At 40.1% G+C, this 14,932-nt stretch overlaps 1 protein-coding gene across 1 annotated transcript; it reads right to left on the reverse strand.

Annotated features, from left to right (window-relative positions):
- Positions 1–5,813: 5,813 nt before the first annotated feature.
- Positions 5,814–11,764, reverse strand: LOC114145403 (dual specificity protein phosphatase 7-like). Its single transcript, XM_028018959.1, has 3 exons — positions 11,026–11,764; positions 9,312–9,740; positions 5,814–8,482 (listed from the first exon to the last, which is right to left on the reverse strand). Exons 1-3 carry the CDS (start codon positions 11,393–11,395, stop codon positions 8,181–8,183), a joined length of 1,101 nt encoding a protein of 366 aa, XP_027874760.1. The 5' UTR covers positions 11,396–11,764; the 3' UTR covers positions 5,814–8,180.
- Positions 11,765–14,932: the final 3,168 nt, after the last annotated feature.

Consider the following 14,932-nt stretch of genomic DNA (forward strand, 5'->3'; position numbering starts at 1 on the left):
TCTATCATTTTTTCTTAATGTGACCACATGACAGACAGATGACCTTTAATTTGTGTTGGGCCTCAGAGGACACAAAGAAAGTTCCCTTTTCATTTACGTAGCCAAAGATTAAACTGCAAACAAACATCACTTTGTGCTTGGCCGGAGCACTCTACCGTACTTCGCCGCATGGTGAAATTGGCCACGAAACTAGAGACTTCTGGTGCTAACAGATGGCTGCCTCAGTCTGCCACAAGGATGTGCCATGTGGCTCTGCTTTACACATGACCCACTATTTGGGTTGCCAAAACTCACACTTACTCCGGTGCCTGGAAGAACATACATGTCTTTCAGAGAGGGCCGAGGAGTCACGAGAGCTCTGTTTTAAACAGATAGTTTATCTGTCGTAGGTTGTAGCAGTGATAAGAAACTTCCTGTTAGTTGGCTTAAAGGTCCAGCAGATATCCTTCTGCGTGACAACGCAGCAAACATGAGGATTAGACTGAAATAACTTGCAGTTAACTTGGTCTTTTCAAATAGAGCGAGAACACAAACAGTCAGGCCTCACTGAATGTCTTAATGACTCACTCATCTATATGTATGTAGGAGAGCAGGTCTGACTTTTTTACAGAGGCGTATTTCCTTATGTACATGGGGAAGTAGGAAGCAAATACGTTAAATGTAATTCAAGAGCTCTGGGAAAGGACTGGCAATCCCCGTAAAATGGGAGATGAAATCCCTGGCATGTTCACGCATACCGTTCCACCGCAGTCACTCATCCCACTATATGGCCCGACTAAAGACTATCTCTAGGATTTCTATAAAGGTCTTTGAAGACAATGACAATTTTACCATCACTGCTTTTGTATACACTACACAGTACTGAGAAAAAGCGCTCCTTCAGTGAGTTCTTCAGTTTTTGCTTTTTCGTCACACTTAATGTTTCCCATTAATAATGACTTTTATTGTCAGGCAAAGACAATTTGGGTAAATGCAAAATCCGGTTTTGACAATAGGACTTTATTTATAAAGGAAAAAAAATAAATAAATCAGCATGTCCCTATGTGAAAAATAATTGCCTTGAAAACCTGATAACTGAGTGTACCAACCTTGACAGCAACAACTGCCATCAAGAAGGCAACAAGTCTTTTACATTTTTGTGGGGGGGTTTTTGGGAGCGTCTTTGAGCATGAATGGTATGCTAAAAGTCACCCCACACTAGCTTCCAGTCCAGACTTTGACTAGATTATTCTGGTACTGTATTCTTAGGGTTGAATTGCAACTGATGACTCTGAAATGAAAAGTCACGATGCCACCACCAAGTTTGACTTCAAGTATGACGTTGCTTTTCTGAAATGTTATCTTCTTGTAAGACGTAACAGGTCACACCCTTTACAAGAAGTTTCGCTTTTGACTCAGTCCACTGAATACTTTCCAAAAAAGTCTTGGAGCTCATTAAGATGTTTTTATGGCAAATATGGGATGTACCTTTCTTTTCTTTATGGAGCTCTCCTTACAGATACCACTTTTACTACTTTGACCAAGCCTCTTTCTTATTGTCAGATCCCGAACACTCACCATAACATAGGCAACTGAGACAAGATATACTCATAGTTTGAACATAGCTTGCGTTTTTGTGACTTCCTGGATGAGTCATTGATGCGCTCTTGAATTTATTTTTAGAAAGATGGCCACTCCTATTAAAAAACAATGTTTCTTTGAACCTACAGCTAATTTTATTAGTTTTGCTCAAGCTAAAATTCTGACTTCAGAATTATTCAAATCAGAATTAGAATTTGAGCAAAACCAATAAAATTAGCTGTAACAAATTGGAGTATTTTTTTAAAGTTCATTCAAGGAAACATGTCAGTGTGCAAAATAAGTTATTTATCAATTCATAATTTCTTGAGGAGGTAAATTAATTTTGAACTTAGTAGCTATTTCAAATGACATTATTTCAGGCTATCCTCATACCACATTAAAATTGGTCTGATTATCTAAAACATTCAAGTGACAAAAGAGCAAATATATATATATATATATATATATATGGGGAAAGCACAGTAGCTCTATCTTAAAGCCAAAGCGTTGGTGCAGCCATTTAGTGATTAGACCAACTGCACGGCTCAGATGAGAAAGCTGCAGCCATGATGTCATCCCATCCTGAGCACCATGATGTCAGAGACAGCATGCAGCCAAACACTGAGATTAGGATTATTCTCTGCGGGCCTGAACATCTGCTGTACACAAGTGGAGTGAGACAACTGGGACCAGAAATCCCTGAAGTAAGTTGTGTGCACTCATTCACACGAGAACAGCTTTTTACAGCAGCACTGCCAAACATAGAGACGATAATAATGACCCACTGTTTAGATGTTAGATTTGTTTAAGGCATTGTTTTATCAGCATAACAAAGTAGATTTGTGCACGCTAAATATAAAGTTCTGGGCTTAATTCAAAAGAATCCCTCCCTGTTATTGTGCAGCAGAAGCACAGCAGCTGTGAAAGTGTCACTATGTTAACTATGTTCTTCCAACCACAGCAGGTGTGAACCAGTGCCGACTGACTTCTGCTCTGCACCACACACACACACACACACGCAAACAAACAAATACACACATTATAAACAGGCCTAAAAACATGCACAAGCCCCCTCCAGCCCCCACAGTGAACTAAAATCCACTCATATGCACATCTGCTTCCCCAGCAGTGACTGCTGAGTAAACATAACATTAGCCTCTGCTTCCCTTCTCAAGAGATCATAAGAGGACAAAAATGGCCGTGCGATTGTGTTACTAAAACATAGGCCTACTGAGATAGATGAGATCACAATTCACTGCCCTGATCATGTCATTAATTTTGTTTGAGGGATTGACCCTAAAATGTTTAATCACCCTTCTCAATAAGCTGTACTTCATTATTTTATGAGCAGAGTAACATTTTTTGTGTGTGTTTTTATGGAGCAACTTAAGTGTGGGGACCTCACACAGATCTTTAAAGCTGCCAAAAGAACATAGTTAAATTACAATTACAGGCTACAAATAGCTTTAACTCACAGGTCAGACATTCAGGAGAAAAAAAAAAAAAAAGTCTGGCATAAAAAAGAGGCAAATGTCTGCAGCCACACACGGAAACCTAATTTGCATTAAATCAAAAGGCCCTGCACAGCGACAACCATAAAAACTGGTATTTAAAGGTGTGCAGTAGCATAAATCATTCTGTACTCTTGTACAACACCGCTGTTGTACCACAGATGTATAGTGTCGGCTCCAGATAAGGACTCTATAATTATTGGTTATCTTCCATCATCCACAGACACCGCAACTCACCATTTCCTTACCATGGGTGTCTTTTCAGCCTTAATCACAGCTTTGCCCAGCAGGTATGTGGCTTGCCAGGTTCAGTCATGTTCGAAAAGCCATCATTCAACAGTTTAGTTTTTTTTTTCCGACCACAGAGAGGTGGTGCCAGGCAAGTCTCTTCATGCTGCCCTGGAAAGTGAAGGTGAACAGTTTTTGAGGAGTATCAGAGCCTGTCATAAGATGGACAGTTATCAAAATATGAGATGCTGAATGGATCCAGCTCAAAGTTTAACTCAATGCCATTTCCTTCTCTGTTGGAAAGCTTGGCCTCCGTTGGTAACTGTTCCCTTAATCCCGATACCCTTACAAAAAATCCAGTATAACAAATTGCTGTCCGATTAGTAAATATGCATTTGTTTGTCATTTCATTTCGGGATAAAAATAGCTTTTCTTTGAAGGCTTCAGAGGTGTTCTAGCGAACACACGGCGTCATAAAGAGCAATAAAAACAACAGCTAGATCAGTGATAAAGTTGTAAACCAACCTGAACCAGGGTTAGGATATAAAACAACATCTCACAGAGATCTGTTCACTCAGTCATCCAGCCCATTCAGTCAACTAAGCTTGAGCTACGTAGCTTGAACTGAGTTGGACGAAACAATCAGTCTCCAGATGAGCCAGGCTGCTAGAAAATGCAAAAGCAAAACACTTGCAACAGTAATTGCAGCAAAAGGTTGGTCTGCTAAGTATGAACTCACTGACACCAAATTTCATCACCTCATTTTGAATTAGCTCGCTGAATGTTTTGCGGTTGCGCACAAGTTGTGCAGATTGTGGATGCAAACAGCTGATAATACTGAGATACGATCAAACAAAGAGGAGAAGCTTCAGCTACAATTCACACATATTTAAGCACAGAAGTACTGAGCTAAACTCTGTTGAAAAAGACTTTCTGTGGAAATTTGCCTAAGTCATCCACATGAAGACATTTACTGCTGTATTGTTATGGTTAAAAGGGAGACCAGTGAGTTCCAGGGTCTTTGATTAAGCTTACATTTAGAAATGGCTCATAGGATGTCCAAATAAGCTATATTTTAGCTTATTTTATAGGATATAAAAATCTAATTTTTATGTATGGGCTCACAAACATTTAGTCAACATGTTTAGAAAAAAATCTAGGAAATAATCAGTTTCCTGTCAGTTCAGCTATGATGACAGGACAACAAACTGTCCATAGACAAGAGACACATCTCACTTCTGCCCTTAATAGTATGCGGCAACTTTTAATGCTTATAGTTTGGTCAGTACTAGTTTTATTTAACCAAATGGAAAACGTGAAAAAAAACCTGACCTTTTTTAGTCAATAAGTCCAATCAATGAACAATGATGTGGAAGGTCAGGCTGGTTGATGAACTCAAATCATATTTTAAACATTTTTAGACATGAGTAGGCATCTTTACGTGGAGATCTTTCCACCTCTTACTTTTCAGTTATATTTTCAAAAGTATTCATAGGAAAGATTATGTCTACATTGACATGATAGTCGCTGCAGATTTATTCAATACAGCAAAGAAGAGAAAATCAGGCACCTGGTTTTCTGCTTCTGTAGCTCCTCTGCTCTAACATTCAACATTGTGTTCAGAGATGGCATTCTGCACACTTTGCTGTAAAGGTGTGGTTATTTTAGCGACTGCTGCTTTTCTGTCACCATAATCCAGTCTGCTAGTACTCCTCACATATGGCATGTTCATTGTGAAGAAAAAATAAAAGTAACTCACTGGATCTTTTTTCTAATTCTAAGAATATTCTCCATAAACCGGAAGGTTGTGTGTGAAAGTCATAGAAGCTCATTGGCTTCTGAGACACGCAGACGAGCCTTTTGTAATAATGTCACCTAAATTTTCTTCCCCCTCATGATGTTTCTTTGGAACTTAAAAAGTGTACCTAATAAAGTGGCCACTGAGTGTTCTCATGTACAACGTAACGCAAAACCTCGTTCGAAATTTAGTCTTGTCGAGAAAAGCATGCCTAATTTATTATCACTTTCAATTGCAGTTTAAATGGCAGCATGTGTGCAAATACGTCATTTGTTCTTTCTTGTAAAAGAGGACAGGATATTGCACTTTTGTCAGTTAAACCCGAAACCACAATCTGCAATAAAGTCACAACGGCAGACGAGAAAACTCTTAGTGCTTTCTGCAGAGGAGAGCTGTCCGAATAACTGCTGTATCATCTTCCTCTTTTCTTTAAGTGGAGTTTGATTGATGGCTGAAGGGCGTGTCGGCGATGTGCTGTTGACAGATCTAGCCTTGTGACTTGCCTTTTTGTCAGACCTCAGTGGAGACAGGAAGCCAGAGGAAGTAAAAAAAAAAATAAAAATAAAAAAAAGACATTTGACCACAACTACATCTCTGAGCCTGGACAGCCTGCAATGTCTCAGACAGCTCTCTTTGGTTATGACTCAACCATACCACCACTTTGTTTCGTTCTATTAGCGACTTAAAGCTTAGATTAAAAAAAGGCAAAGAATCTATTTTCAAGTAAAAATATACAATATATTTGCTGTAAAAACGTGTACAGAATGCCTTTTAGCTCAATATATGCTATACATAAGAGTTCCAACAAGGGTCACTTCCACATCCTTCATGATTTACAGAAAATGTCTCCCGTAGCAACCACGGTTTATGTACATCGTTACAAACATATGAAACAAAACAGCCCTTGGGTGCGTTTTAAGAGGCCAAGATGACGCGCAACCCACTTGTATAAAAATCCCTGAAAAATGTCTCTTTGTTGAGGTAAGAACGCTCCGGTCAATCTCGCTTCCTCTCATTTCCTTTCACGCATTAAATTCATTCACCTGTTCAAATACAAGATATGACGAAAAGAGGGAGAGAGAGAAACAGAGAGGGCAATGAAAGCTATTTACACACGGGAACTCCTATGAGAAGAAGTAGCTGCAGGCTGAAAGTGTCAGAGGAAAACACAAAATAAGGTGGGTTTCCAGTTGTTTGTACCCTTCTTACTTACATAGCTGCTCCTTTTTAACTGTGGGGAAAGCCAGTCTTTCATTATATCTCAACATGGTAACTAACAGTTCAGGTTTAATATATTGTTTGCCAGATGCTAGAAAAGTCTTCTGTGAAAACTCAAGCAGCAGGAAAACTGTAGCTGCCTCCATATGGTAGCTTTTTTCCCCTCAGCTAAAATAACAACACATCTTATATTGGACCCCAGAAAACATTCAGATTGGCCACAAATTTTTTATCAAGGCATTATTCACAAGTAGACATGGGCCGGTATCAAACTATACCATGCTTTTTGACAATTACAGCTCAAAGCCCCCTTAAATTTCACACCATTCTGTCGTTAGTTAATTAGAAGCCAGTTCTGATTATTCAAAGCAGAGGGTAGTGCTGCCCCCTTCCCAACCTGTTGCTGCACACTGGTGGGTTAGATGGCTGGAAGAAGGTTCCCAACTTTTCCTTCACTTACAACAGAAGAAAACTGTTCAAAAATATTTGAGAGTTAAAGAAGGGTTCTGTAAACTCTTATTAACACGGCTGCATATCTGTTAGGAGCTGATCGCTGGTTCCAACAGCACAGTTAGCCATACTAACCAACAGTCTAAGAGTAGCGTCTTTAAATTAAATTGTTACAGCAAGAAGAAAATTATTTTGCACAAGTTCTTGTAACTGGGTTTCTATATAGTCTTGAACTAACTATGAAAACATTTTGAGTTCCCAGACTGCTTTGTATTACCTTATAGTTAACATCTTAATTTCTAAAAAATATACAACTTTATTTATTTAAAGTTAAAAAGCATCAATCTTTGTTTGGCCACATCACAACTTCAATTTTTGTGAGACTTGATCACTATGGTTTTTGAATTACTAATAAATATAAATACACATTAATTTAAAAGGGAAATTTCTTAACTGGATAGGACCTTTTGGCTGTTAAAAATAAGGTTTTAAATTGAATTTGGATTAAAGTGGACTTGTCCTGCTTAAACCACGTCTGGTTTAAACACCAAACTGGAACTTCTAGCTTTTTGTAAATTTAAAAACAACCTGATAGCAACGGTTGTTAATGTAAAACAGTTGAACCCAGACATTTCAATGGCTTTCAGATGATAACATAAAGTTAATTGACAGAAAACCCTTTACTACACTCTTGAACTGGAAGCCAACCTAAACATTATGTTGTTTTACCACTTGTGGAACATACCAATAATAAAACACACATAATATGGATATTTTGTCATAATTTTGACACTGTAGCTGCTTATGGTAACATTTAATATAAAAATCTTAATGAACTTTTATTCAATTTCTTCATTATTTGTGGATTTTAATATTATACATTGTGCATAATGTATAATATTTTTATTATATGTAATATTTCAGCTACAGTAGGAATAGATTTATGCTTTTCTCTGTTATATAAAAAGAATTACCTCATGTTAAGCATTTCTGATTAAAATTTTACAATAATGCTGTGAAACCGTTGTATTTTTACTCAAAGTAATCACACTGTGAAAATCTCATACCAGCCCATGCCTATTCATAAACAAACTAGGAAAGTACAACAAACAACAGTCCAAAAACATTTAAAGTCTTAAAAAGAAATATTATGAAAAGTCCATCTATAATGACTGTACATGGCCATTCATTAATACAAATGTGGTGGAACGTTAGATTGCTTCTTTGTTAAGATATTAAGGCATTGAGACAGGAGCTTATGGATTCTGTGGCTTTAACAGATCAATGAAGCTTGTTGTGAAGTTGTTGAACAGTATTGCTGACTTACCGCTTGCGTCAGCAAGTCAGGCGTCTGACAAGCTCAGAAAACCACCACAGGAAACAACAACAACAGCATAAAAAACTGTTCCTGCTCCTCATGTCGACTCCAGCTGAAACACATTGTGATTGGTTGGTGTGGTGAAGAAAAGCTGCTCTTCGCTGGTAGAGCGGTTGTCGCAGGGTGTGTGCTGCCCCAGCGTCCTCTCAAAGTCTAAGAGCTGTCCCATGAAGTTGAAGTTTGGTGAGATGTTGGACTTCTTCCTCTTCACAAAGTCATAGGCGTCATTTAGAGACAGGTTGAGCCGCTGCATCAGGTAGGCCACGGTGACTGTGACTGAGCGACTGATGCCGGCCAGGCAGTGGACAAGGATGCCACAGCGCTTAGATCGAGCCTCATCTGCAGCAGAGAGGGAAAAATCCAGGTCAGGAATGTGTAAACAAACAACACCATTCTAGCAGCATTATGAGTGTTCCTTTAATAGTGCAAATCTAGCTCAGGCCCGCTGTGAGAAGACAGTTGTCAGCTTGCAAAGCTAGAATCAAACCCAACCCCATGGAGCGGAAACATCACTTCCTTCCTCATTCAGTGTTTGAACCTACTGAGAATCCCACCCGTGACAAACACAACAACCACCAAACGAGTGAGTAGCTGTGGTTTCAGGTGTAGTCATGGTGAGAAACACCAAACCAAAAGCAAAACTGAAATGCAGCGCTGTAATACTGCCATAAAACAACAAAAATATGTCAAGTAAATTTAGGGTGTTGTGATGTAATCAAACTATTAATAAAGTTTCTTGTTTTACCTTCAACTAAACTTCCATGGAAACAAGTGAAAAGCACAGGGAATTTTAAATAAACTGATTATACTTGTGTTTTCTGATACCAATTTCCAGTTTTCTTTCATATTCTGATTCAGATTATGACCAAAAGACTGTTTTTATTTTAAGGACTGTAACATATACCTGAAAAATATAAGTACCTTGACTTTCTTTAAAAAGGTAATAGTTTTTTTTTTTTTTACCAAATAAAGAAAATGCGTTACAGTTAATGATAAAAAATTACATTGATTTTCTATTATCTGAGCTATCAATCTAATTATCAATCCAATTAACTGGTCCATCTCTACCGTTCACTCTTTAGTCTAAAATAACCACCAAAATAGTGTAAACCAGTTAGACTTACAAAGTAAAATGAATTTAAAATCGACAGTAAAACATAATAATTACCAATAAATGATATAGCTTCTGGAAAGAACTGGGACAAGTTTTGACTCCAGTGATCCGAAATAGGGATCTTCTTGTATCTGAAGTGGCTCTTGTGCTCAAACACGTTGGGCAGATTAGGTGTGACGTTCAGGATGTACGTAATGTTGTACTGGCCCAGCACATCTAGGTTGCTGGAGTCTTTGGCACAGCCCAGGTAGAGGTAAGGTAGGATTTGGACGGGAAAGTCTGGCTGATTGCTGGGGACGGGACTCTCCTCTGATTCCGTCGCGCTGCTGGGTTCTCGATCAGATTCGCCGTCTGAACAGTCCGAGCTGATCCGGAGACCTCCGAAACCTAGGACGGGCATCGGGGGAGAGGAGCTCGGACAGGAGCTGTCCAGGAGGGTCTCGCAGTGTTCTGGATACTCTGTGTGGAACTTCACAAAACCACCTGAATTGAAATACAAACACAGTTAAATTATGTCTAAAAAGAATTATTTTAGTTCACGATGAGCCAGTGAAACAGTCAGAAATCGGAATTTCAGAATTTCTCCTTTATTGGAAATTATCTATTTCTGCATATCAAACTATGTACTAAAACTAAATACTCCAACTTACTTAAATGTCTAAATGCAATTGACTTTTTCAGGCTAAAAAACGGATAACAATTACAATATATTTTGGATTAGTATTTTTAGTCCTTGGATCATAAAATTATAATCTTTCAAAACCGAAATGGAAAAGAGATATCAGCGCTGAAATGCCTCATGTGTACATATTAAAATAAATTCAAACTATTTGTTTATTAATATGTCTATCAAAAACATAAGAGATGATTTGACTACTTTATTTAAAAACAGAAAAGTAGCATTTATTTCTACAGCAGATATAATTATATAACATAGCTACAAATGTATTACTACAGATTATTAAAGTTTGAATAATCTAATCTATAACATTAATTAACATATAGTTTCCACACCATACCAATCGTTCTTTTTCCCCAGAGATAATTCCAGTAAGCCATTTTTTTTTCATTCTTGTAAGCAAAAGAAAAGTGTAATAACCTTATTTCAACCGCTGAGCAGTGGTGTAAATAAATAAATAGGAGGGGGCACAACTACTTTATGTCACAATCAGAAAACAGTTTAAGTGTAAAACCTGCCCCAAACAGGTGGTTTACCTTCTTTCAGCTAGCTGACCAAAGGTGTGCAGCAACACACACTCAAAAAAAAAAACATCCTGCTTTTCTCTGATTTAGATATGACAATACCAGAAACCAGACTATGCTTATCGAAACGGTAAAAGCAGAAAAGCATATTTACTTTTGGTATCCAGAAGTGTAAGACCCCCGAGACGGGCCATTCATGAAATACATGTCTGTTCCTGCTGGAGCGAAACATGCCGCAGCCATTTTGGAATTTTAATTGAGAATCTCAGCAGTGACACAAACTTTTGAGCAGCTTTCAAACTGCAACCACACGACACAGGATGAGCTCACAAGTCAGTCTCTACAACATAATAATAACAGAGACGTACACATACTTTAACGAACGAAAAAAAAAGAACAGCCGTCCAAATGGGAAACATTTCAAATGATTTTTTTTTTTTCCGGTCTAGTTTACAGTTACAGCGCTAAGTGTCAAACTGCACTGGTCAAATCCATCCGAAAAACACATGTCCTTAACGAATAATTTAATCGTTTCTAAATTTATACTGACATTAAAAATAGTTACCTTCAAGAAAGTACGCTTTACAGCCGTCTTCCCGCAGTTTGTTAAGAAGCAGGAACAACACAGTGGCCGGGGAGCCGCTGTCCTGCCAGTCCGCGGAACTCTCGTCGTACAGGACCACCGTGTCCGTCTTGCACCGCCTTACGAACTTCTCCTTGTCCTCGTGTTTGGGGATGACGGTCTGGATCGGGATGTTGCCCTTCTTGAACCTCCGCAGCATGAGCCCCGTCATGGCCAGGTTTATGGCGGTCTCTATGTGGGATGATTCATACAGCTCGTGTGAGCGGCAGTCCAGCAGGAGCAGAGAAGTGCCTCCGGTCTCCAACTTCAGCTGCAGCCATTCCACACTCTTACTCGGCCTCGCGTTAGACATGTCGCACTCAGTCTCATGCTACACGCAAAGCACTCGGAATACTTTGTTTAGTCCGTCATTGCGCCCAAAACGTCAAGAAGAAGGGGAGGAAAAAAAAAAGAAGCGTTAAATGTTGCTCCGCCAGTCCATGGCGCTTCTGCTTGAGCGAAAAGATTTCCCCCTTTTCCTCCTCTCTCTTTCCATCAGTCAGTAAGTGAGAGCTGTCCCGGCGAGACGAAGAGTTTCTAAAACACTTCTACTTCCACTTTAATGTCAGTCTTTTTATTGCCAGAAAAAGTCCTAATCAACTCCAGCTGCTCCACGCCGTACCAAGGTTCAGCGAGCACATTGTCGTTTATATCATTCCGATGCATGCGAGTTTTTTTCTCTTTACTTTTTTTTTTTTTTTTCAGATGACAGAAGAGCGAGTCGAGGGGAGGAGTTTGCTCATACAATTTAAAGTCATAGCAGAGTTATCACAAAGTCTGGAATGTCTGAATGAAATCTGTTTGAGATTACTGTATTAGGGAGAAACTGCTTTCCCTAGCCAATACTTTGTTTTATTCCCCAAGGATGGAGCCTAGTAACTAACAATATCATGGAAAAGTTCACTTTCTGAAGTAAAACTCATATATAGTGCTATGAAAAAAATAATTATCCTTTACAAGATTTGTTATAAGCTATTTTTGCCTTTTTTTTGTCACACTAAAAAAATTAAAAAGCCAGGTGTGTAAATAAAATATTTACCCATAATCAATAATCAATTACTTGTGATTAACTAGTATTTTATCAGGCACATCAAAGAAATTAGTTTAAAACAACCTGTCTGACAACAGGAAGTAGGACTCACACACCAAAACATCATGCAAAAGAAATTTAAGAAACAAAGTATTTGTCATCTATTAGCCTGGATAAAGTTGTAAAGCTATTTTTAAGTTGTTAGGACTCCAGTCAACCACAACAATCAACAAATGGAGAAGCAGAACATTCTCAGGAGTGGCAGGGCTATTAAAATTACTCAACAACGCAAACACTGATGCAGTCATTCATGCAAAAGGTGCCTGCATTTTTATGGACATTTTTATGGACCTTATGCAATTTTCTGACTATTATATATGTCCATTAGCTACAAGCTATAATCGTCCAAATTTGAATAACTACAATAAAACTTTAAAGACATTCTATTGTTCTATTGTTGAGGCGCACCTGTTATGGTACTTATCACTGGTGGTGGTTGTTCTCAAGCGAACACTGTTCCAGTTCAAAGTTTGAAAATCAGTGGGCTTTGTCAATGGATATGCTCAGTTAATAGATTAAATAGAACTAGAAATACAATGTAATAATACTGTTTCTACTTATAAACAGTGTATCAGTTGGATTGTACTGTATGTGTGAGAGATTTGTTGAAGTACAAAATGTTACAAGTGCAAATAAACATTTTTTCCCCCCCAGTTATCACTAAATGGGAACATTTAGTTTTCAAAGTAAGACTTTCAGTGGATATGGAAATGCATTCTCACAGTTTTTTTATGTCACAACAACATTCCCCTGGTCTATTTACAATTTTCTTCGTTACAGCTTCAGCAGAAGTGTCTGCTGGTGCTTTTACACACATAGATAGATAGATAGCATTTATTGTCATTGAACAGAATTCAACGAAATTTCCATTGCAGCTCCCGTGCAAAAGGTCAAATATATACAGTATAAATAAGCAAACACACAATAATAATAATAACAATATATACAACTAAATTAACTAAAGGAACTAACGGCACTCAACCACACCAAAGAAGTAGCAGCAGGTCCAATTATGGCAAAGTACAGATAATGTGACAGTGCAAAGTGCAGAACAATATGGCTGTGTGGGGGTGGGGGATATGTATGTGTGACTGCGAGGTTATGATATGTGTGGGAGGGGGGGGCGGCAGGGAGTAATGGCTCTGACGGCTGTGGGGAAGAAACTGTTTCTCAGTCTATTTGTTGTAGTCCGTATATTCCTGTACCGCTTGCCTGATGGCAGCGGCACAGACAGTCTGTGGCCCGGGTGGCTGGAATCCATCGCTATGGATCCAGCTCTCTTCTTGACCCGGTCTGTGTAAATGGAGTCCAGGTCTGGGAGGGGGCATCCCACAATGCCTTGTGCTGTTCTCACCACCCGTGTCAGTTGTTTCCTCTCCAGTGCTGTGCAGCTACCATACCACACAGTCATGTTGAGGCAGAGGATGCTCTCGATCATCGCCCTGTAAAAGTTCACGAGCAGCCGTGAGGAAAGTCCAGCCCGTCTCAGTTTCCTGAGGAAGAAGAGCCTTTGTTGTGCTTTCTTCACCAGGTGGGAGGTGTTTGTGTTCCAGGAGAAGTCAGACGTGATGTGGAGGCCCAGGAACTTGATGTTGTCCACACGTTCCACCACTTCTCCATCTATGAGAAGGGGAGTGTGAGCCGACCTCCTGGACCTTCTGTAATCCACAATGACCTCCTTGGTCTTCCCTGTGTTCAGCACCAAGTTGTTGGCTGAACACCACTGAGTGAGCTGCAGAATCTCCTCTCTGTAGTGGGTCTCGTTGTTGTCTGAAATGAGACCCACTACTGTTGTGTCGTCCGCGTACTTCACGACTGTGTTGGTGGGGTGGATGGCCACGCAGTCGTGTGTAAACAGGGTGAAGAGAGCTGGGCTGAGCACACAGCCCTGCGGCGTGCCTGTGTTGAGGACCAGTGGGGACGATGTTGAGCCACTTATTCTCACCACCTGAGGCCTGTTGGTGAGGAAGTCTCTGATCCAGTGGCACAGTGAAGCGGGCAGCCCCACCTCGAGTAGCTTCAGCACCAGCTTGTCTGGGATGACGGTATTAAATGCTGAGCTGAAGTCTACAAATAGCATCCTGACGTAGGTGTTGGGATGCTGCAGATGGGTCAGGGCTGTGTGCAGAGTGATGGAGACAGCATCCTCTGTTGACCGGTTTGCTCTGTAGGCGAACTGAAGGCTGTCCAGGTTTGTGGGGATGAAGTCTCTGATGTACCTCAGAAGAATCCTCTCAAAGCACTTCATGATCACCGGGGTCAGAGCGACGGGCCGGTAATCGTTCAGGCTGGTGATGGACCTCTTCTTCGGTACAGGGATGATGGTGGAAGACTTGAGGCACTCAGGAACCATGGCGAGCTGCAGGGACAGATTGAAAATGTCCAGAAACACTCCTGCCAGCTGGTCGGCGCAGGTTTTCAGCGTCTGGCCTGACACCTTGTCCGGTCCTGGAGCTTTGTTGGTGTTGATCCTCCTCAGGGTGGACGTCACCTGATGCTTCTGTAAGACGAGGGGCTGGTGCTGCTCTTCCAGTTGGGGTAGATGTACGGCTTCTCTGCTGCCCGCCGTGTCAAAGCGGGCAAAGAAACTGTTTAAGGTGTCAGGCAGGGTGGGGTCGCGGCTGGTCAGCTGAGTGCTGTGTTTGTAGTCCGTCATGGTTCTAATGCCTCTCCACATGCTTCGGGGGTTGTTGTTGATGAAATGTTCCTCAATCTGCTGTTTGTACTGGAGCTTGGCCTGCTTAATACCTTTTTTCAGTT

This window comes from Xiphophorus couchianus, chromosome 1, assembly GCF_001444195.1.
Source record: "Xiphophorus couchianus chromosome 1, X_couchianus-1.0, whole genome shotgun sequence".
NCBI lineage: Eukaryota > Metazoa > Chordata > Actinopteri > Cyprinodontiformes > Poeciliidae > Xiphophorus > Xiphophorus couchianus.

What these genes read in the sequence shown, in the direction of transcription:
- LOC114145403 (XM_028018959.1), bottom strand. Translation starts at nt 11,395, where the DNA reads ATGTCTAACGCGAGGCCGAGTAAGAGTGTGGAATGGCTGCAGCTGAAG. An exon ending in TAAAGCGTACTTTCTTGAAG is followed by an intron (nt 9,741 to 11,025) that starts GTAACTATTTTT and finishes ATTTCAATTCAG; the next exon opens with GTGGTTTTGTGAAGTTCCAC. An exon ending in AGAAGCTATATCATTTATTG is followed by an intron (nt 8,483 to 9,311) that starts GTAATTATTATG and finishes TCTCTGCTGCAG; the next exon opens with ATGAGGCTCGATCTAAGCGC.